General features: G+C 23.5%; 3 protein-coding genes across 8 annotated transcripts in view; 1 reads left to right on the forward strand and 2 right to left on the reverse strand.

The window, feature by feature from the left end:
* Positions 1–975: 975 nt before the first annotated feature.
* On the reverse strand, positions 976–10,949 carry LOC126905407 (nonsense-mediated mRNA decay factor SMG7-like). Its single transcript, XM_050685080.1, has 17 exons — positions 10,581–10,949; positions 10,434–10,518; positions 10,168–10,296; positions 9,986–10,107; positions 9,525–9,689; positions 9,148–9,330; positions 8,883–9,072; positions 5,780–5,954; positions 5,583–5,717; positions 5,445–5,520; positions 4,879–4,989; positions 4,646–4,797; positions 3,653–3,771; positions 3,270–3,583; positions 3,080–3,212; positions 2,859–3,017; positions 976–2,320 (listed from the first exon to the last, which is right to left on the reverse strand). Exons 1-17 carry the CDS (start codon positions 10,610–10,612, stop codon positions 2,234–2,236), a joined length of 2,367 nt encoding a protein of 788 aa, XP_050541037.1. The 5' UTR covers positions 10,613–10,949; the 3' UTR covers positions 976–2,233.
* Positions 10,950–11,175: 226 nt separating this feature from the next.
* On the forward strand, positions 11,176–15,852 carry LOC126905415 (zinc finger protein 391-like). Its single transcript, XM_050685092.1, has 6 exons — positions 11,176–11,417; positions 12,429–12,571; positions 12,646–12,801; positions 12,901–13,026; positions 13,722–14,216; positions 15,133–15,852. The coding sequence occupies exons 2-6, from the start codon at positions 12,443–12,445 to the stop codon at positions 15,688–15,690; spliced, it is 1,464 nt and encodes a 487-aa protein (XP_050541049.1). The 5' UTR covers positions 11,176–11,417; positions 12,429–12,442; the 3' UTR covers positions 15,691–15,852.
* Positions 15,853–18,449: 2,597 nt separating this feature from the next.
* Positions 18,450–22,960, reverse strand: part of LOC126898461 (GTPase-activating Rap/Ran-GAP domain-like protein 3) — a 123,081-nt gene continuing 118,570 nt past the window's right edge. For all 6 annotated transcript variants that reach the window (XM_050672879.1, XM_050672713.1, XM_050672798.1 and 3 more), the window contains 3 exons: positions 22,216–22,334; positions 21,817–21,934; positions 18,450–21,274 (listed from right to left, as the gene is read on the reverse strand). In XM_050672879.1, coding sequence (XP_050528836.1) covers positions 21,051–21,274; positions 21,817–21,934; positions 22,216–22,334 — 461 coding nt within the window. In that variant the 3' untranslated portion in view covers positions 18,450–21,050. The remainder of the gene's footprint in view (positions 21,275–21,816; positions 21,935–22,215; positions 22,335–22,960) is intronic.

A 22,960-nucleotide genomic window follows, 5' to 3' on the forward strand; every position in this document is an offset into this window, starting at 1 on the left:
ACAATACAAAATCATATTCATATATTTATTAACCAAATAGTTTATTTATTTTATGTCTACTTCAGACAATACTAGTGAAAAATTATAAGTAAAAAAAAAAATTTTTAAATATATTAATAGTATTAAATATTAATGTATCTACATACACTAACATGACTATTTGACTTACTAAATAATGACAATTATTCGATTGTTATTATCTGTGGCTGACTAATTTTAGACTATTGAACTGCGGGATGAATTTTTCGATGCTTTTCAATCAATTTATTCAAAATACTGAGTGTAATTATATCATTCATGATCAGCGACATGCTTACATAAAGAGCTACCTGGTATAGATGTTACAGTGCACAACAAAAAGGGCACCTCCGAGTCTATAAAAGGCGTCATAGATAATGTAACAGATAAAACTCGGGTAAAAATGTAAAGGTTTATTTTTTTATATTTGTACTATGATACATGTCAAGTGTAGGTGATAGCGTCGTTGTTTTTAATAAATATAGATTTCATAAAAATGTAGATAAAACACAATTATGAATTATTATCTCATTAGCCAATATCCCAATTATTTGTGTCGGTTCTACCTATCAATGATTTGACAGGACTTTTACACCGGCTATCGACCAGACGCAATCTCATAGCAGAAGGCGCCAGTATAGGAACAAGGGGTATGTTACTGTTAACACTCTCATATGGTTACCGATCCAGAAACTAATAGCCAACAGCATATCTGAATATCAGCGCTAAGACGGTGACTGAATAATCTTCTGTGCCTTACCACGCCTTTACAATCATCAATTATTGTATAATAAAATTGATTTAACATAATAAAATAAAAAAAAAATTATGATGTAAACTGTATTAATAACACTAACCTAAATTTTTAACTGGTGAAAATTTACCGCATATAAGAAAATATTATATGTATTTTTCCTGGAACATTACTGAAATACACTAAAAAAATGCAACACAATGTAAATTATATAAAGAATTACAACAATATATTGAATTATATAACAAAATTAACTATACAATTATTAATAGATTCAATATTTTTTTAGTGAAATCATACAGATTCACTGGATTCAAAGCCTTAATTTTGTTTGACTGTGATGACTAGTTAACAAAATATAAGAGCAAGGTAGCTAAATATGAGAAAAAATGTCACTAATAAATACAGTACATTAAAATGATAGAATTATTTAATGAATCAGTTAATAATAAAAATAAAAAACTTGAACAATAGTACATAGAAGTTGGTTTTAACAGGAACTTTTTTAGTTGACTTTTATAACAATAAAAACCGTTCTACAGATATCTTTCTAAAATATTAACAAAAACTAATAATGAAAAAAAAACTTAATTTCAAAGTATTCATTTTTACTATGGTTAATGTGTTTTGTTTAAAAAATTGTAATGTATTTCAGTTATTATCACAAATAAAATAGATTAAAAATAGTTACTTGAGTTATTAATTATAATAAAAAAAACCTATCAAAAATCAAAATGGTTACAATATTTATATTTAATAACTATTTTTTGTTATTTTTCAATAACCATTAACAAAAGAAAAAATAGGATTTTAAAATAACTCTTAAATAATCATAAATCATAGAACATCCAGGTATTTCATAAAAAAATTAATCTTGCTTCACTAAACATTGACTGAACACTAATTATTTATCAATTACATCAAATATATTCTCAATACAAGATGCATGCATCAGTTAATAAAAAACAAAACTTAATGAACAGGCTGTAAAAGAGATATTTTTAATAAATATATATTTTTTTCAATTAAATTAATCTTTTAATGAATAGAGAAGATAGTAAAAGTTAATTTTAAACATTATAAAATACAATAAGATATTAAGAATATTAAGTATGAAATTAGTCTGGTAAATACCAGTTATAAAAGAATAATAAACATCAGAGCAACAATTTTAAGCTATTAAATATCTTTTAATTAAATTGTTGTAAATTTTATAAAAAGTTTTGATTTTAGTTATCTTTGTCATAACCATAGAAGTATAAAATTATTCAAAATAATTAAATTTAAAATTTAATTTCTTAAGTACAATAACAGCAGTTGACATTTTATAAACTACATCTTGAACATTAATTATAGTTTAACTTTTTTTTATTAGTAAAAATATCAAGATTTTTTTTATTGTTTAATACTTAATTTTTTATTGTCAAATATTTGATTATATTTCATTCTTCAAGATATTTCTTAAACCCCACCTTCTGAAGAATCACGACCACGCTGTTGTTCTAAAAGACGTTCTAGTGGTGATGGCCCAGGTCCTGACCATAAAGACTGTAAATTAGAACCAATAAAAAATTAAGTACAAACAAGAATATTTATGTATAGAACAATTTAAAATTTTTTTGTTCAAGTTTAATTTATTTCTCAATTAATCATACATTAGATATTTTTTAAGTTCAACTCTTAACAAATGATTTGTACAGTGCCTTTTTTAAATTTAAAGACATTTTTATAGGGTAATTATAGAAATGTTTAAGAATAATTTTTTATGTTAATTTAAGTATTGGTCTTAATAATAAGTGTATGGATTTGGTTAAGAATAGGCAGTCTCTGTCATGGTCATTATTAATTAACACTTTTTAATAATTAATCATTATTGAGAAATAAATCATAAAAGATTGTAGAAGGAACCAATCGGTAGTTAAAATAAAAAAAACAATTCAATATAAGATTTGGCCTATTTACATGGATTGTACAGTAAAAATAAATGAATAAGAGTTGTACTATAAGAGTGCCACAATACCTTTAATATTACAAAGTTTACCAACATTTATTAAATTCTTGAAAATTAGAAAATATCAAGTTATACCTGTTGATGAAATGTGGAAAACGATATATTATTAGTATCTTGATTAGTATCTATATTTCTAGTCATCATAACATTAGGTTGATTAAATAATGAATAATATGGACTATTGTTAACATTACTATAAAAATTTCTTTGTTGATCATCTCTTAAATTAAATTGCTAAAAAGTTAAAGAAAAATAAAAAATATTGTTTTATAAACAATAGAAATTAAATTTCTTACATTTAAATTATTTTGCAATGGTAGGTTATGATTGATCTGAGAAGGATTAATATTTGACCACACATTGTTAGAAAACTGCCCAACTGAAGTTTGATTTTGAACAAAAGGAAACATTTGAAGTTTTTGTTGATTGCTAAAACAAAAAATTACTTGCATATCTTCTAAAAATAGATTACAAATAAATAAATACTTTTGTGTTTTTATATTATCTATCCAATTAGTAGGAGGTTGTGGCCATCCAGAAAAATTAGGTAGAGGTTGATTAAACCGATAAGAATTATCTGATGAAGTTGGTAAATTATTCACATGTAGATGACTGAAAGAATTCATTAGAGGGTTCATGTTTGGTTTTAATGGTGTGTGTGGCAACTGATATCCAATAGGTGTCGGTTTAATAGAATTTTGATCTTTTTCGAATTCAGATGATGTTTGATCAAGATCTTCTAAAGACCACTTAGCTTCACTGCCAGATGAGGAGCTTGGTGAAGGAGTACGAAATTTCACCTACAAAAAAAAAAAAAATAATTTAATAAATATATATTCTCTAATTATATTAATATGATGTAGGAGTACTTGTTTTCCTTCTGACTCTTGATTTTTTTTAATAACTGATTCAAAGGCTACATTACTTGTTACTGATTTGGCATCTGAGATGTTTGATTGAAACTTTAGAATACCACTTCTTTTATCACCTGGAAATATAAAATATTAATAATATTAATAATTAAATAAATTATAAACAGAGTAATTTATTTATCATAAACCACATAGTTAGTCAAAAAATAAAAATAATATTAAACAATAATTTGTTGGTTTCTTTTAGTAGTATGTTTTTATTTAATTTATCAATTATTAAGTATTTCTTATGTGTCAAATTTTATGTCTCAAAAGAGTAGAAACTTTACTTTTTTAAATTGAATCATACATAACTAACCAGTTTATTTACTAGATAACTGAGATAAATAGATATAATAATTAAAAAATAAATGATTAATAACAAAATTTAGATCATTATATCTACATAGGTGTGTGGCCCAGAGCTGTCTATAGAATAAAATAACAACATATATATCTCCAGTCATATAATAATAACTTCTGAAATACTAGTTCAAAAGCTGTTATTTACCAATCATTTCTTAATTAGATCATTATCTATTAAAGAAGCAAGTTAACTATGTATGTTGCCATTTATCAATATAAAATTGACACCCTTATAAAGTATAAAGGATAAATTAAAAAAGTAATTATTTTCTGACAGTTCGAGAAATATATGAAACATTAAAAAAAAACACTATTTTAAATACTCATTTTTTATACCTCTATGGCTTTAAAGCGTGTATTATTTTTGTCACTAGATAGTTTTCAGACGCACTCCTACCAAGGTATATACATTTTAATAATTTCCAAAATAATGATCCAAAAGTGGTATTAATTAAGTTAATTTTTCAATTAGATAATTATCTAGTAAATAATAAAAAAAATGTTCAATACTATTTTTATTTTTTAACTAATTAATGTTTCACGTTAAATGAATCATCCTGTATTCTTGTGAATTAAAATATTTACCATTTTGTGATGATGGTAGAATACTAGAATTTATCAATAGACGTTGCTGGTATGATGACAAGGTTTCTAAATCAGCAGCTAAATCAATTGAGTGAGAATTGGACGAACTATTAGGAATTATTTCAAAACTCCACTTTTCATTATCTTGTTTACTAAATTGAAAATAAAATATATGTGATTATTTAAGACTTATTAATATATATTAGTAATTATAAAATTAAAACAATCCTTACATTGCTTTAATTAATGAATTTGGAGTTGCTGAAAACCATATGCCAAAATCAATTAAACGATTAGCTCTTAGAGCATTAGTGTTTATTTTTGGGTCATTATTGGAGTTGAATCTATTTAGAAATAAAAAAAAATTAATATATACTATAAATTAAATATTAAAGGGATAGGGATGGTCAGAAGTGTAAAAAAATAAGTATTTAAAATTTTTTTTTTTGACAGAAGTTTAATTTATTTTATACAACAAATAATACATAGTTAATCAAGAGTCAGACTAGAAAGCCAATTACCGTGGGAACAAAATAAATATGGTGACTCAGCTCACTTAAAAAAATATTATTATCAATCCATAACAAGTAATGATGAATAAAAAAAGATTAGAAATAAATTTTACAATAAATATAGCCAAGAATTTGTCTATAAAATAATTATTTTTCGTCAAAATATAATATAAAATATATTAAACTACTGCCAAAAAAAAAAAAACTATTTAAAATATTCATTTTTTCATCTCACTGGCTGACTACCCTTACCCCATAAGATTATAGAATTTTATATTTTGCTTTACATAAGGTTTGAATGTACTGATTCTAACATTGTAAATCCTTGAAGTAATTTATCTTCTGGTAAAGAAATATGAGTATCTAAAAAACAAAATTTTAAAAATAAAAGATTATGAAATCATTTAAATAAAAAATAACTTAACAATTTTCATGATTTAAGTCTTTTGTTAAACCATTGAGCAATTTGCAAAGGCCAGGCCATATTTGTAGACGACTTCGGAATCCAGGAGAGTTTAGAACACTTAAATCATTTCGTATCCAATCCAAAATGAGTTTAACTAAAATTTAGCATATATTAAAGGAAGTAAAGTTCTAATTTTTATATTGAACTAATTATTACCAGCAGGTAAAGTGTAGTACTCTGAAAATTTTTGATCTTCTTTTAAGGTGTACAAAGGAAGTAAAAAAGCATTGAGAAAAGTAGCTAATAAATCTATTATAGGAAAACATTGAACTTTAACATTAGACTTGTCTTTACTAATGTAGTTAAATGCCAACACATTGATAGCCACCATCTAAAAAATTCAATAAATATTGAGATTAAAATATTTAGAGTGACTGATTTAATTTTGACCACTAGAAATTTTCTAAAATAGTTATAATTTTGAGTATTTTTCTAGGCTTTGTTTATTAATATTTATTTTACAATTTATAAGGAATAAACTAATTAATAAGGGAACCAACTTTGTTTTTTTAAATGGCAACAAACATATTTTACGAGCTTTAAAGAAAATTATTCAACAAAAAAAAATATTGGATCAACAACAACTTTTATATCAGTATTTTGAAAATTCTCACTTAAAATTCTAAACTCAAGGTGAGGCGTGGATGATGTAATTTTTATTACTATGCATAACTTTACACTTTTTCTCCCATTCTCATTTAAAAATATTTATAATTTCCAAATATTGGTTTAAAAGTTGTTATCAACCAAATATTTTCTAAGTTGGATTATTTTCTAATAGCTAAGCTACAAAATATAAATGTTTTTATTTAAAAAATTAAAGTTGGTATCTTTTAATTATACTGTATACAACTGTCACTCTAGTACAAAATAGTCAAAATAAAAATTATTTAGATTTTAAATGATTAATGCTGATAAAAAAAATCATTTTAACAGTTTGGTTTTTGTATAGGAAAGAAAAAATATTTAAAAGTTTAAGGTTTTTTTTAAAGGATTAAATAAGTTTTATTAAAATATTTTATTTTTATGCTCAAGTAAATTCAAAAGTGTTATATTTTTCTGAAAATTATTTTTACATTACTTTCGTACAAGTAGTTTTAATTTTAAAAATTAAACTTAAAATTTTTGTTTTAACAAAGTTTGATGTAATATACAGTGTCTCAAACCGAACTAACAACACTTTTGATAAGATTATACTGGTAAATAAAATTGTAATATTGTGAGATCACGTGGACTTTTATGATATATTTTACTTAAATAGTCAGTGAAAACAAACATTAAAAAAAAAAAATCTGTTTCCAAGAATTATATTTTCTTAAGTTATTTATAACATATCAATAAAATAATGACTTAAACAAAAAATGTAAAAAAGTTTTATTATGAAGTTATGATTTAAGATTTTCTAGTAAATTTAACTCCTTGTTGGTCTAGCATTAATCTGTCAACATTTCCATTCATCAATCATCAGGTTTCATTTGCTCTGGAAAGTTTTTCTATTTTAAAAATTTCTTGATGCAACCTTTCTCTGTGCTCGTCACTCACAGCCCTCAAATTCTCTGGAAAAAGTCCACGAGTGAATCAAAAAAATAAATCTTGAGTGACATGTCGCAACTTAATGCTTGATAGACCAACTATAGCCTGCTAAACTACTCTCCGTAGGTCTCACTTTTATTATTATCCAAAAAATTTGTAACATTCTTAAAAGATTTCTATACTGGTTTTTCTAAACCATTCAACTTTGCTTTGAATATCAAAACTTTTATTAACTGATTTGAGTTCCTATAAAAATACCCACTTTTATCTTTGCATCATTTATTTTAAGGAATTATTCTTTTAGATATAAAAATTCACTTTTATTGCAATTTAATACGTTGACAAAATTTTGATCAGGCCTAATTTGATATGCAATGGAGGAAGAAGTAGTTCAGTTGACTCTATAAGGGGTAAACACTATATATTTTTTTGTCCAGAAACAAAGTACCATATTATTTTATGGTAGTGGTTTGTTCTGTGTCAATTGTCCCATTCTTATAAAAAGTAAAAGAATTTAGTACTTAACCCGCCTGAAGTCCGAGTAATACAGAAACAACTTTTAAACGCCACTTTTATAAGCATTAAAAATAAATTGATAAGATAAAAATATAATTTTTGTTTTTATTTCCTAAAGTAAAAAAATTGTTCTATCTAGGTATACCAATTAATCCAAATTATGTAAAACACTTATTTTCTTTGAAACTATTGAGAATTTTTAATTTTTAAATGAGAAAAATTATTAAATTAAAAAAATTATACAGCAGTACATAATTAAATAATTTTATTTTTAATCCCTTCAGGGTTAAAGTACCTAAGATTAAATTATCTTAACCTATTTTTAACTTATATATGAAAAAAAAAAATAAATAAAAAATTACAAATAATTTTGTTCTTACAATTTGTTTTATCCATCTGTTATAACCTTTTAAATGTATTAAGTGGGTACATAAAAAGGGCAGAATACATACACACTAGTAGAGATGTAAACCTTAACGGATGAAAAAAAAAAAAAAAAAATATTTAACTATGTATTATTGTAAAGTTTTTAAAATCTAATATTTTTGCTCTTTACAAAAACAAAAAATTCACAAAAGTTTCTGAAAAATTAGTGTTATAAAATTTGGATCACCATGTAAATTTGAATAAAATATTTTAAACTTGGAATAATTGTTAAACTTTTAAAATTATTTTGATTAAATGAACTTAAAAAAAAAAAAAATTTTTGTGTAATAAATTAAATATAACAACAAAAAACATTGAAATCCTAACAAATTAATTAATATATTCATTTTTATGAAAAATATTCTCCAATATGGAAAAAAAATTTTACTATTTAATTAAATATTTCACAATTTATTGAGATGTCAAACCTCCCATTTTTTTTGTAATTACTCCTCAAAAAAAGATTGCAAAAGAATAAAATTTCGACCTCTAGTGATAAATAATAAAAAAATATGCTTTGAACAAAATCTAAAAAGGCAATAGTTATTACAAAAAAAAATGTTCAACTAAATGATGATTGTATCATAAGTTATAAGTATTGTCAGTTAGGTTTGAAACACTAATATACTATAATGTAAGAAAAATTTATTTGTTAAAATAAACAAATAAAAAATGATGAATTTTAACTTATAAACATAAACAAAAAAATTGAAATAATTATTTGGTACAAGACAATCTTTTATTTTATTTTACTGAATTCTAAGAATAAAAAAATAATAGTAACCTGTTGTAGCTTGAATGACGTGAAAGATTCAGTGGCAATAAGTGGTGTAAATGATAATGCAAGACTTTTAATGTAACCATCAGAAGTTTGTTGTTTCATGCTATCTTTAGACATCAACACTCCATGAAACGCAAGGAATATTTGAATAAATTCTGTGTTTGAAATTTTAGTTTTATACAGCATATCTTGACTAGAATAAAGAATATAAAATTAAATTTTTTTCAATCTAAGACCTTAAAAGCCTAATTATCAAGGACTTATATACCTAGAGTTTATATATTTGTTTAATGTAACATTAAGGTTGTTTATAGCTGCTAAAAAGGGATGCTTGACATTTATACTTCTCATGTAATAGAAAACTGTGCTTAAACTATCTCCTCGTGATGCCTCCAATAAAGCCAATTGATTGTATGGCTGTCCGCTGTTAGGACTTAGTTGAACTGCATATCTATCATAATAAACTAATTAATCAGTAAAATATTTTAAGTTAATGTTAAAATAAATAATTTGAATTTTAGACTTAACATTTCTTATTTATTCATGTGATAATAAAAAAATTGAGTAGTTTTTAGCAAATATTTAAAAAAAATACAGAATTAATGTAAAGAATATTTTAATATAATAATAATTTATAATATATACCTGTAAAAAGATTCAGCCTGTCTATTCTGATTACGATAACGAGCAATATCACCTAAGTGTACCAAACAGTATTGGCAAATATAATTACAAGAACTTTTTTGTGGTTTACGTAAATATGTTGAGCTTTGTATTTTGTTATCCATATCACAAAAGTCATTTAGTTTTCTAAAAAGTATTCATGAAAAAATGAGTTAATAAAAAGTTTTATAGTCAGAAGTAAAAACAGTAGTAAAACACTTTTTGTCATTTTTAGTTTATATTGCCACAAAATATCATGATTTTAAAAATCTCTCTCTAAAATTTAAATTAAAAACTTGATTGAAAAATCAAAATTTTAAATATTTCTAATTATAAGATTCTAAAAAAAAAAAATTAATAGTTTTCCTGAAAAATGACAAGTATTCATTTACTGCTTTTTTAACTTTATAATATTATACAATATTATTAAGAATTCAGTATACTTGTGAAATGGCAAATCTAAATCAAATGTAAGACAAATACTATGCAACAGCATGAGATAGAAGCCATATGCTGATTCTAGACAAGATAAAAATAAAGCATTCCATTCATTTCGTTTTGCACTCTGTAAGAACAATTTTATAGTTTTAAAATTTAGACATTGTATTATAATAAAAATAATAACTTTTTTTTCTTTAGCAAGAAGTTGAAGCTTATTAATATTATTTTTGAATCCATGGTTCCAAAGGTCTTGCTCGACTTTTTGGTCCAATGCATACTCCAAATCTAGCATCAACAATTGTTTGTAAATTATCTGTAAACAATGTAAAGTATTAGTAGCACACTATTTAAGTATATTAGGTGCTTAATAAGTAATGTACAGGATTTATATTGCTATAATTATCTTAAATATTTGACTTATTTCCCTATATAGTTAAATTTTAATCATACTCTAAGTTGTTGTTGGCAAGCTAAAGTCTCAGAATTGTTTAAGTCTTTAGACGCACAAATTTGTTCCTTAAGCTGGTCAGCTTTTCTAAAAAAATATCAACATTTTATTAAAAATATAAAATAAAAAAATTATTTTTATGATAATACTTTAAAGTTTGTACAGCAGCGATGGACACCATTGTATTCAAGTTCCATACATAAAAAAAATTACAAGATCAAAGTTTCATAACCGTGTACTAACACGGTCGAATAAAGCACTATTTTTTATTCAAATTCATTACATTGCTACAATAACATTAGAATATATATTCACTTTCCACATTAAGTGCTCAAACTCTACTCGGTTGCAGAAAAATTTATGTTATAATATAATGAACTGTTTACATAAGGTACTTATACCTACTAATTAACCGCTAGTAGTAGTATTATCAATTTATAGATTAACACCACCAATAAGAGTAGTGATAAGAAATTTATATATAGTAAAACTCATTCAAAACTATTTTAAACACATATTTAATTTATTAACCATTGTTATATGGTCATGTACTAAAGAAATTGATCTTTATTAGATAAGAATGCAAAATTAACATCCGAATTTTAATATTATTGTTGTAAATAAATGTAAATAGTTTATTAACTTAAAATAAACATTGATATCAGGTTTTACAATCATTAGAACATAAATACATACAACAATAGGGCATTGGACACACTGTTTAACAATGCGCTATCTGAAAGACCTGGACATGGCTGCCGACCGTTGATTTTTTTTAGTTAATAATGTTAACATTTCTGAAAATTTGTACACTAATTTAATAAATTACTAGGTCGTGAACCATAAGTAAAATTTAGTTGATTAATTATCATATCGCCAGACATAGCTGATTACAAGCTTAATAGTACTTGTCAGCTCTAATTTAATGGTCGAATTCATAATTGAGCACTGCAGTCGGTGGATAGCCTAATATCAATTCTCCTTGGGTAAGTTAGGAAACAACAAGGAAATAACCGTACTTTTAACAGTCTCATTTTGTGATGGTCTTTGTGATTTCAGTAGTGATGTCTTTGCGCTCTTGTTTGAATTATCATTGGATTCGAGATTAAAAATTATTCAAACATTCTAACGTTAATAATTTTATGTGATTAATTATGTTATAATAATTTTTCATAATTCTAATTCTACATTATTTATTGAAAAATAAATTTTACTCTATGAAATTTTTCTGTATGGGGACCTATTTTTAGTGTAAATTATGTTCATGCGTTGAAATATATTAATACATTCTAATAAACTATCATAACGGCCTTAAAAATTTATCATTAATTAAAATCAACAAAGATTTGTCATTCATATAATGTGAAGTTAACATAATACAATTTTCAAAATATATTATATGTTGAGTTAATATTTATAACTTATTGGATGTGTTTAAAATATATATTTATCAAAATAGTAAATTATACTTCAAATGCTTAGAATCATTTTAAAATTTAGATAAATAAACATGAACACAGTAGTATTCATTTATGCATTTGATCCAAATATACATTGTTGAATTAATTTATATCTAATTCTACTTTTTTATAGATATTATATATAAGGATTTCTTGTAGTTTATCAAATAGAAAAATAAAAAGAATGTTATTTGGTTGAGAGTTATAGTAATATTCTGTATTACTTATTAAGAGTATTGATATCTCATTTTTTTTTTATTTTTACACTAACAAATAATATACATTAAATTGTATGCATGGAAAGTTTTATTGATTTATTTGAATTATTAAAGCTGAGGATCTACCGAATAATTAATTTATAATGAAAAAAAATAGAATTGTCATAATATTTTCTCTTATAAAATTTATTTTTTAAATTGTGTTTTGCTATTATGTAAAATATAAATTTAAATTTAAGTGAATTCTATTTTTTTTTCATTTTATATGAAATTAAAAAAAAATGCATACTTTAAAAAGTATTTTTTTTATTAATTTAAGAATAAACTAAGAAAATGAACAAAAAAAAAGATAAGTGGGATATTTGCCGTACATGTGGAAACACTGGAGATATTGAAATATTTGGTCGTGATGGAATCGCTTTACAATTAGAAGAAAAAATTAATACTTACTTACCAATAACTGTGAGTCTACTTAAATTAATTTTATTGATTTATTATTTTATTGGTTACTATATTTATTGTACGTGTTTCTTTAGGTTTCAATTAATGACTATTTGCCTCTTAAATTATGCAGTGTATGTATTAGTCGACTAGAAAGTTGTCATCATTTAATTGTATCAACAATAGAAATGAATAAAACTCTTGAAGAAGTTATGAAAAAACAGCAAATTAAAAATAATTCATACAATTTTGTAAGTTTAAAGATAAACATAATTTAATACATTTTAGTCAAAGACGTATGAGGTATAAAAATTCAATTGATAAATTGGATTTTGTTTTAATTTTTTTAGGATAGTAATGATGATAGTGCAGTTGAAGAAATAGCAGTAGATCATGATAGTACACAAGCTGTAGAAGTAATGGATATTAATTCTGTTAACGAAGAAAATATTTTAACAGTAAAAGAAGAATATCCAGTTAGTAGTGAATTAATATAATACTATTTCCCTTTAAATTACTTTTTTTATCTTAATCATTATTGTAAAAAATACTTTTTTTATATTCAAAGAAAATATTTAAAAAAATGGATGAAAAAGTATTCATAATATTAATAAAAACATGTATTCAAAATATATTTTTCATTAAAGTGAAGTGGGGTAATTGTAAATTAATTTTTTGTCTTAGAATATTTAGCAGATTTTATTGTATATTGAAAAGTCTAGTCCTTATGTTTTGTTATCATATTAAATGAAAATTCAAAATAAAAACTTATTCATTTATTAAAAAAAATTTATTTGCAATCATCCTACTTCACCTTAATTAAAAAATGATTCAAATAATTTGATAATATTTAAAAAAGAATAGTCTATTTAATATAAAATAATTATTACATTTAAAAAATATAAATTTTACAAACGGATGTCTTGTGATGTATTGTTACTAAAAAAAAATTATAAAAAGTTTTAATAATTATAACAAATTATATATTACACTGAGTGTCATGACAATTCTGTGCATGGACAATTGAGCCAACTGGATAGTTCAACGCTAAATAAGTTTTATTGAATGACTATGTTATTTATAAAATAAGTAAAAAGAAATGATAAAAAAAGAATACTTTAATTGAATATTTTACTAAATTGATCTTAATTACTTTTATAATTTATTGTAGTATGACTCTGTCGATGTAGTAAGTATTGGTACTGATGATCTTTGTGATGAAGGATCAGCTGCAGAAGATGAAGAATTAGACATAGATAAATCCCTCGAAGATGGCGATGAAAATGGAAAATTTCAATGTTCTAAATGTCAACGTGTATTTGATTTAGAAACTAAAATGCGACGTCACATATTTATGCAACATAATCCTGTTGAAATGGAATGTTTTCATTGTTTTGCAAAGTATGATTCAATGTTGCATTTTGAACGTCATGTTGCTACACATTTTACAAGAAATGAATATTTATGTGACTTTTGTCCTACAATGTTTAATCGTGTATCTGGTCTTCTTGACCACTTAGCTAAACACAAAAATGAACGACAACGGTTTACTTGTTCAGAATGTGGTAAAGTACTAGCAAATCGTCTTTCATTTACAATTCATCAAAGAACTCATACTGGTGAAAAACCTCATGCTTGTAGATTTTGTGACCGGACTTTCTCACAAGTAAGAATAATATTTTAATATTCAAAAAAAAAAGTAAAAAGTAGGCTTAAATATTTGTTTAATGTTTTTTTTTTGTTTAATATTTGTTTAATGTTTTTTTTTTGTTTATATTTATGTTAATTTAACAGTGAAAAATGAAATAAGTCTACTTTTCTGAACAATTTTTTTTTAAATATATTATTTGTTTTTTTTTCAAAAGTATTTAAAAAAATGAGTAGAAATACGTGGTTTGAAAGATATAAAGTTTTAAAGTTGCCAAACTAGCAAACTAAAAATATGGCTAAAATATCATACAATTATTATGTATTATGGATTTTTTGCAATATTAAGTACAAAATCAAGCATGATGTTAAAATAGTGTTGTCCTTTTGTTAAAACTTAATGAAAATAAAAAATTAATTATCGGTAAAATAAATTAAGGATTACCTTTATCTGCTGCTTTCGGTTACCAGTTCAAGTCCCTATGGGGTTTTTGTGGGATGGAGCTTATGCCCCAAATTTCTATAGGAAAAAAACTTTTGTTCAATTCCAATCTATGCAATTAAATGCATTAGACTAAAAGGTACAGTAATCAAATTGTTACATAAAACAGTATAATATTATTATTATTAATAGAAATTATTATCAAAAATTATAATTGTTAATATAAAAAATATAGCATTTTTTAAATACTATTAATCTACAATAAAAACTAATTAAAAAAAAAAAAAAAAAAAAATTGAAATAAAGGGTACTTTCTAAAGTAAACTTTTACTTTTTAACTTAATTTTAGTCTTGCTTATGTATTTAATTATGTAAACTTGAAAATGAAAAAAATTATTGAAATCTTGAAATTTTCGTAATCATTAAAACGTTAATCCTATAAAAGATATATTGCTTAAATGATTATAATAATAAATATTTATGTTTTTTATAGATATCATCTAAACAATATCATGAACGTACACATACAGGTGAAACAACCCACCATTGTGAATTTTGTGGAAAAGGATTTAATTCTAAATTGACTCGTGATACTCATAGACGTATTCATACGGGTGAAAGACCTTTTGGTTGCAAACAATGTAATGCTACATTTCGATGTCTAGCAAATTTACGACAACATGAAATGGTTCATGCTCCTGTTAAACCATTTCAATGTGAAGTTTGTTTAAAACGTTTTGGACGTCCAGAAAAAGTAAGAGTTCATATGCGAACTCATACTGGAGAAAGACCTTATAAATGTCCAATATGTGGACGTGGTTTCACACAAAAAAATGACATGCTCAAACATACAAATGTACATAATAAACCAGCACGACGTGGAAGTTCACAATTAATAAAAAATGAAATTGTCGTACCTTTAAATTCAGCACCTAAATATGTCAACATAAAAGATCTTAAGGAAATATGTTTTGATGTTTCAAATAGTTATGATAGTTCAGAAAATGATACTAATAGTTCAATGACAATCATTTCTGAAGAGCAAGCATAACTCATAGTTATAAATTTTGGTTTAATATAATAATAACTAAAAATATTTTTAAGAACATAATTTTACTTTTTCAGTTATCTTTATTAATCATAATTAATGTAAATATTTATATATAATGTAAATAATTTCTAGTTAATTATAAATTTTTATTATTTAACTTTATTGTTTTTGTACATTTATCATTTGTATTAATTTAATAATTATGAATGACCTATGATCAGATTAAATGTAAAATTTGATTTTGTTATTATGTTATATTTTCAAATGATAAATTCTAAATCTGACAATGATGATTAATTTTTTTAACATCCTGAATATGAAAACTTTAAAAAAGAATACTTAAGAAAAATTAAATGCCATTGCTTGCAATTAATCAAAAATTGAAGGATTGATGGAATAAGGACATATTTTAAATAAATGTGACTATGTACTTTGGTACAAAAGCAGATTTATTATTTAGATTTAAAATTGTTAAATAAACAATTTGTTGAACTCACAATGACAATTTTTGAAATTTACATTAGAATAATATTTGTCAAAGTCTGTTAAAGATGAGATTTTTAATCTCCATTTTCCATATTGTTTTATCTCCACCTTTACTAAAAAAATGAAATTAATTTTTGGGGGTATAAATGTTTATATTAGTACTGAAGCACCCACAGTCATCGGGGATGTATTAATAGCATTAAGATCTATATGGTATGGAATATATTATTACCATAAAAGTGTTAATAAAAAAAATATCGGAACCTAACAGCCCCATGCAAACTACTCAACTAATTAAATATCAAGCCTTACCCTGATCAAGAGTTACTGTAAAGGTTGGATTCAAAGTTTCTTCAACAGGAATCTTTAAACCTTATGTTTTCTACTTACTCGCGTATCCACTATTATTAATATATTTTACTTTAAATAAGTAAATAAAAAGTTAAATTATTTTTGTATTTCTTTAAACAAGTTGTTTAAACTAATATATTGGTTTAAATAAAGGAGATAAAAGTTTACATAAAAGGAGTAAACAAAACAAAGAATACAAAAACGATATTAAATACCCAACACAGTGGAGACGTTCAATAGTTGGGATAAGTATTGATAATATTTGTCAGTGATTTTAATTACTATCATAAGAAACGTTTCGATGCAAATGTATAAATAGTTTTTTTTATTTTTAGAAACAATTGTGGAGTATTTCAAAAGTCACATAAACTCTTATTTTTTTAATTAGATCCTGATTACTAGTTTTGTGATATATAAGTATAACACATGAATAAATTACATATTATAGAAATTAAATTTTTTTTATGAAATTAATATTCAATATTTTGTATTGTAATTTTAACGAAGAAATAATATAAAAAAATAGAGCAGTTGTTTATTTCATTAACTCTATGGCAAATGATATTTATAATGTAAGTATGGATTTATCAAAATAAAATAAGAAAATTAACTATCTTAATTTCATTATCCTGACAATCATTATTATTTCATTTATGTAATTAAAATTGTAATTATAATTACAAACCATTGGTAACTAGAACATTTTTTTTGGAAAGTGTAGTGTCTTTTTTTTTTTAATATACTTATTAGAATAACATTAAAAACTTCAATATATATATAAATTAAAACGTAAACTAACATTTTTTTTTTGTAAAGGGGGTTTTAGGAAAATGGGACCCGTATTTATTCCCTAACAATATGACTATACCGTTTAACCTAAAATATAAGCATAAATAATAATAAAAAAAATATACCAACACAAAAAATGTAATTTTTAAACAAAAATAAAAAATTTTAACTCCGGGGACAGTATTATATAAAAAATAAGATGTTGGAAAATAAAAAATTGAATAAAAAAATTTCTATTATACATATATTTTAATTTACGATTTAAATACATTTTTTAAATATTTATAGTAATTTATAGTTGAAAATATCAAACATGAAACTATAAATTGTAACGCACAAATGCCATGTTTTTTAACTACGGCCTACATTTGTACATAGAAGATAAGTCGTTAGGTCATTTTTTTTTAACTTATAGTGTGTAATATAAGCTTTAATTTAATATTTGAAGCTCAGAGTATTTCCAGAATATGTTCAAAAATAAATTAAAAATTTAACCTTTAATACAAAAGTTACTATTTTGAATAACCCCCTTTTAGGGATACCAAGAATCAGATTTTTTAAATAATTTATATTAAATAAAAGTTGAAACTGTTGAACCGTTGAAAAAATTCGACCCACTTAGAGCTAAAAAGAGTAGTGATTGATACTACATAAAATAAAAAAATAATAATAATAATACACATAATTTTAAAATTAATAGCTTCTCAGCTTAGCATCAAAGTTGAAAAAAATGTATTTATAATTTTTGATTAAACAACTCAAAAGAGTTTATTTTTCATTAACTAATATTTTTACAACATTGTTTTAAATAATACCGAAATATTTAAAAATAAAATATCTCAAATAACCACTATAAAATAAAATTATATGTTTATATTTGATTTATTTTAATTTAAAGAAGTATTTTGAACTTATATAATTGTTAGAAATAGATAGTTTTACAATTTTATGACAAATAATTATATTGTTTAAATAATAACGTAGTATAAAATTTATAGAAGACATAACATAAATTATACTTTTTACATAGTTTGATAGTATCTTTAATAACCTTGGATATTAAATTACCACTAATATTTAAATAATTTTTTTGAAATATATAGTTGAAAATTGTTATTATTAGAAAGACAATAGGTATCAAAATAGTTTTAATTAATATACATAGTTTTACATGGATTAAATACATCATTATGAGGCCTAAAGATTTTGTTTAATAATATTTATTTTAATTATGTAAAATTACTGTAAACATTAAAAGAATGTTTAAATTACTTAACAATAGAAAAAGATGTTTAAAATTGACATTAATTGATTTATCATGCGTAGTGTTACTGTTTACGTCAAAAACTACTATATACATAAATATAATCACAGAATTATTAATAAAAACATAAAAAGTAATCAATAGTAACAATATTTAAAATGAACATGTTTTAAATATAAAGCTACCAGAAATTTTGAGTAAATGGAACACAACTTTAGAACTCGATTTAAACTTTTCATAATAGTAGCTGATAAGTATTATTAATAGCATTGGGAAGTGGATAGAAGACAGAAAGTTTCCATTTAATGTCTTATATATGTGGCCTACTAGGCACAGATACAAAGAGATCTTAGTCTCCCAGATTAAAAATTAGCTTCTCATAGTTAAAAAATCATATTTATAAGATAAATTTCAATAAAATTAAAATCCTCTATATTTTTACTCTAGAAATTTCTGGAAAAGGGATTGCTGGAACAATGACTCCTCAAAATAGGCCTTTATCTTGAGTTTAATTGATTTACTCAAAATTTCTTTGTGTTCGATGTTTGTAGTTTGGAATATTAGACTCGAATTTTTAAGGCAGTGAGAGTAGCCATTGCTATTAGAGATATTAGTATTTACGCTTAGTCAATGTAAGAATATATTTAAAACTTAAGTTTTTTAATCAAAATATTTCATTAAATCTAAAATTCCTAAATAACTTATTTAAATTCAAACGAGAATCAAGACTTATTAACCTATTATTTTAAAGTTAACTCATTTAAAACAGAGATCCAATTAATTATTATTATTGTTTATCAATTATTAAAATTAATAAACACATTTTTTTAAAGGTGCTTATACAGGGCTGTTTCAAAGTTAAAAGTATGGGTGGCTAAAAAAATAATTTTTGAGTAGTAGCTTTTTCCCTACTCAAATTTTCTCTTAGAATGCGCTTATGTTGGGGCTTTATTCAAGTATTGAAGTGTATTTTGATTTTTGGTTTCACCGAAAATTAAAGTCTTTGTATGCTTTTACTTATGTAAAAATTGATATAAAGTTCAAGATTTACTTTATGAAATAGGAGGTAGGACTTTATAAATTTTCAAATAGCATAATTATTTTATTCTTCTTTTAAGGTTTATACTTATACTGAAAAATAAACAAGTGATATTTCTAGTTAATATCTATGTATTTTATAAAGTTAAATAGCAACTGTAGTAATTCAAATTAATAGATGTTTGGCTGTTTACAGTTTTTAACATGCCAGTACTTTTCGATAATATAAATTTCTTCGAATAAAAAACAAAACATTTGTACCTTACTTTTAAAAAACATTTTGAACTACAAAAAAAATTAATTTTATTTTTATATTGATTTATATTAGCTATTAACAATGAAATTTAATCGAAAATTATTTTTGAGATGTATTTTTAACGTCTGAGTATTTTTATAGCAAGAAAATATTTGTATTAAAATTTAAATAAGGCTTCTAGAAAACGGAAAACTAAAGAGGCCATTCTCTTACATTTTTGTTTTTATGAGGTTTTTAATCATAAAACAAATTTTAAATTGTATTTTATAGTTTTGGAGTTCAGAATATATTAAAAAAAATTTAACAATATTTATTGAACATTTTCACAAATATGGCGAGTTGTAAAATTATGGTAAATGTTATCATTAGAGGTTATAGTCACAACTAGGAGGGGTGGATAGAAATAAATTATCGCCCCAGTTGACACCCTTAAAATGTCGAGGGTGCTAATTGTAATTTCCACACATACTTAAAAGTACTTCAAAATAATAAAAAAAAAAATTAATTAAAAATTTTATTCTAGTTGCGCTTATATTGAGTATCAAAAATTTTTTTGTAAGGAGGGGAAATAAAATAGTTAACTTATTCGCAGTTAATAATATTTATATTTACTACTTAGCCAGGTATTTTTAAGTTTTAATTTTATAGTGACTGTTATTGGTATACCGTGAAGTAATCATTAAACACAGTTTTTAAAGTAATAAATTTCTTGTTTGCTTATAAAATTCATTATATTATAAAATTTATTATAAGTGGACCATATAAAAATAAAATTCGGTCTATTTGATGCAATTTAGTAAAATATTTTTTTAACAAATGCATTTGGTGTTAAATTATACTATTTACAATGCATTTGTTTAATAATAGAACTGTCCATAATTTAGTGCGCATTATGCTTTTGATTATTCAACAAATAAATAAATAATTATTTTATCAGAATTTAGTATTTCTATATTTTTGAATATTAAAAATATCTTTTTATGAGTCGGGTGTAACAAAAAAAAGTACTAATACGTTCATTAAAGCTCACCTGTAGCTATTAAGTTACAAAACCACATTCACAACTTTTTTTATTTTATAAAGTTATGAGCTAAATATTAATTTAACGTGGAGGAAAATTGTTGAAAAATTAGATTATAATATTGGTAATAGTCTGAATCATTAAAGTTTCAATATTTATGATTTATGATTTTGCATGTTCAATCCTATGGTAGGAGAAGCTGTGCAGCTTCTACTTGAAGTTCTTTTGTTTTCTGACTGAATAATACTCCCAACAGCTCTGTTTTCATTTTGATCATCCGTATTGTCATTAGGACATTTCCGATCATATGGACCAATGAGACCACTGAGCGCGTGCAAAGGTATGCGGTACAATCGTAACGGTTTTGTTTCGGGTGATACTACAAAAAAGTTATACAATAGTCATCATTAACGTGATCATTAATGTGATCATTATTGTGATCATTAAATAAATAATTATTATTTTACTTAAAGCTAAATGCAGACTAGTTTACTTCCTAATTCTAGTTATTATTACGTTTGATTATTGCACGGTGAACGATCTTGGATAAGATGCTCATTTACTGAGAAATTATTGAAAATTTATAATTTTTCTAATAAGAAAAATTATGACCAAGTAACGATTTCGTTTCAATAACTTTTTTTAAATTTAATTGATTGTTCATATTTAAAGGTTCAAAATTACCTGTTGTTGTAAATACCCATGTATTGACTTTTTTGATATTAGCGTTAATAATTGAACATCTTATTTCATTGATGGGATAAGAATTTAGTTAGTACTGTGTGAGTTTTTATTTTATTTACAATATATGGAATATATGTATCATCAAAAATTGGGCCGTAAAAGTAAAACCAGTTTACAATTATGAAGTTTAAATAAAATAATAACATTATGTTGACTTATATTAAATAATATAATTACAGTGTGGTGAAGAAGGTGGAGACATGCTTTCACGATCAGCTTTTTGTTGATCCATTTGTAATCGTTCCATTTTTCCATGGAAAAATTCTGGAGCAGTAGTAGCGAAGAATATATCATTCTAAACATTAAAATTTATAATTATCAATATGAGATTTTTTTTTATATTACACAACTCAATAAAATTTGGGTCATAAAATTTTAATGACATTTTTTTATTGTTTCGGATAGGTTTTTTGATGTATATATTCGGAATGAGCGTCATAAAACCTATCAGAAACAAGAAAATTTTTTACTAAAATTTCATAACCCAAATTTAGGTTTGTTGTATTATTGTATGACACAATGAATGATCGAACACAACTTTTAGCTTCGATGCGAAGCTGAGATTTTAAAGTTTACCTTGGAACATATAAGTTTTAATTTTGGCATAGCCATGGTTTGAACTAAATTTCCATTGATTATAAGTCGAATTTCCATTGTGTCTGTTGTAAATGCAATAATGTATGGAAAAGAACAGACTAAAAAAAAGAGTAAAATTATATATTTATAAATCAAATGTTATTCTATTTTTATCTTTGCACATTATTGATACAAAATAGAACTATCGAATTTTATAAATTGCAATTTATTTTGTAAATTTGTATATTTATAATGGGTTTAAGTAGCGCATGTTCCCTCATGCTATCGTCAAATTTTTGATCTAAAATATTAATCTTGAAAATAAGGTTGTAGAAAATAATATTTATCATAAAAATATGAAAATATTTTATAAGATTTATTTTAGCCCCTGCTCTAGAAATTATTTAATTAACTAAACTTCAAAAATGTAAATAAATGCAATAAATAGATAAGTGCAGGTAACCTAGCTGAAATTTTTAAAGTTTCAACGAAAATTTTATTTGAAAATCTAATTAATGCTTATTAAACCACTAAATTGTTTTTGTGTTACCATAAGTATAGGCTCCCCATTTCATAGTTTTGATTATATGTATATAAAAAGAATTATATATATATATATATATATATATATATATACATAACTATATACTTTGACAACAATGGCTATTAGCAAACATTTTATTGAAATTAAAAAAAGACATTCTAAAAAATAGCCTTATAGTCAACTTGAAGTACAATTTATAAA

Source organism: Daktulosphaira vitifoliae, unplaced genomic scaffold, assembly GCF_025091365.1.
Source record: "Daktulosphaira vitifoliae isolate Bord-2020 unplaced genomic scaffold, ASM2509136v1 Scaffold_1, whole genome shotgun sequence".
In the NCBI taxonomy this organism is placed as follows: domain Eukaryota; kingdom Metazoa; phylum Arthropoda; class Insecta; order Hemiptera; family Phylloxeridae; genus Daktulosphaira; species Daktulosphaira vitifoliae.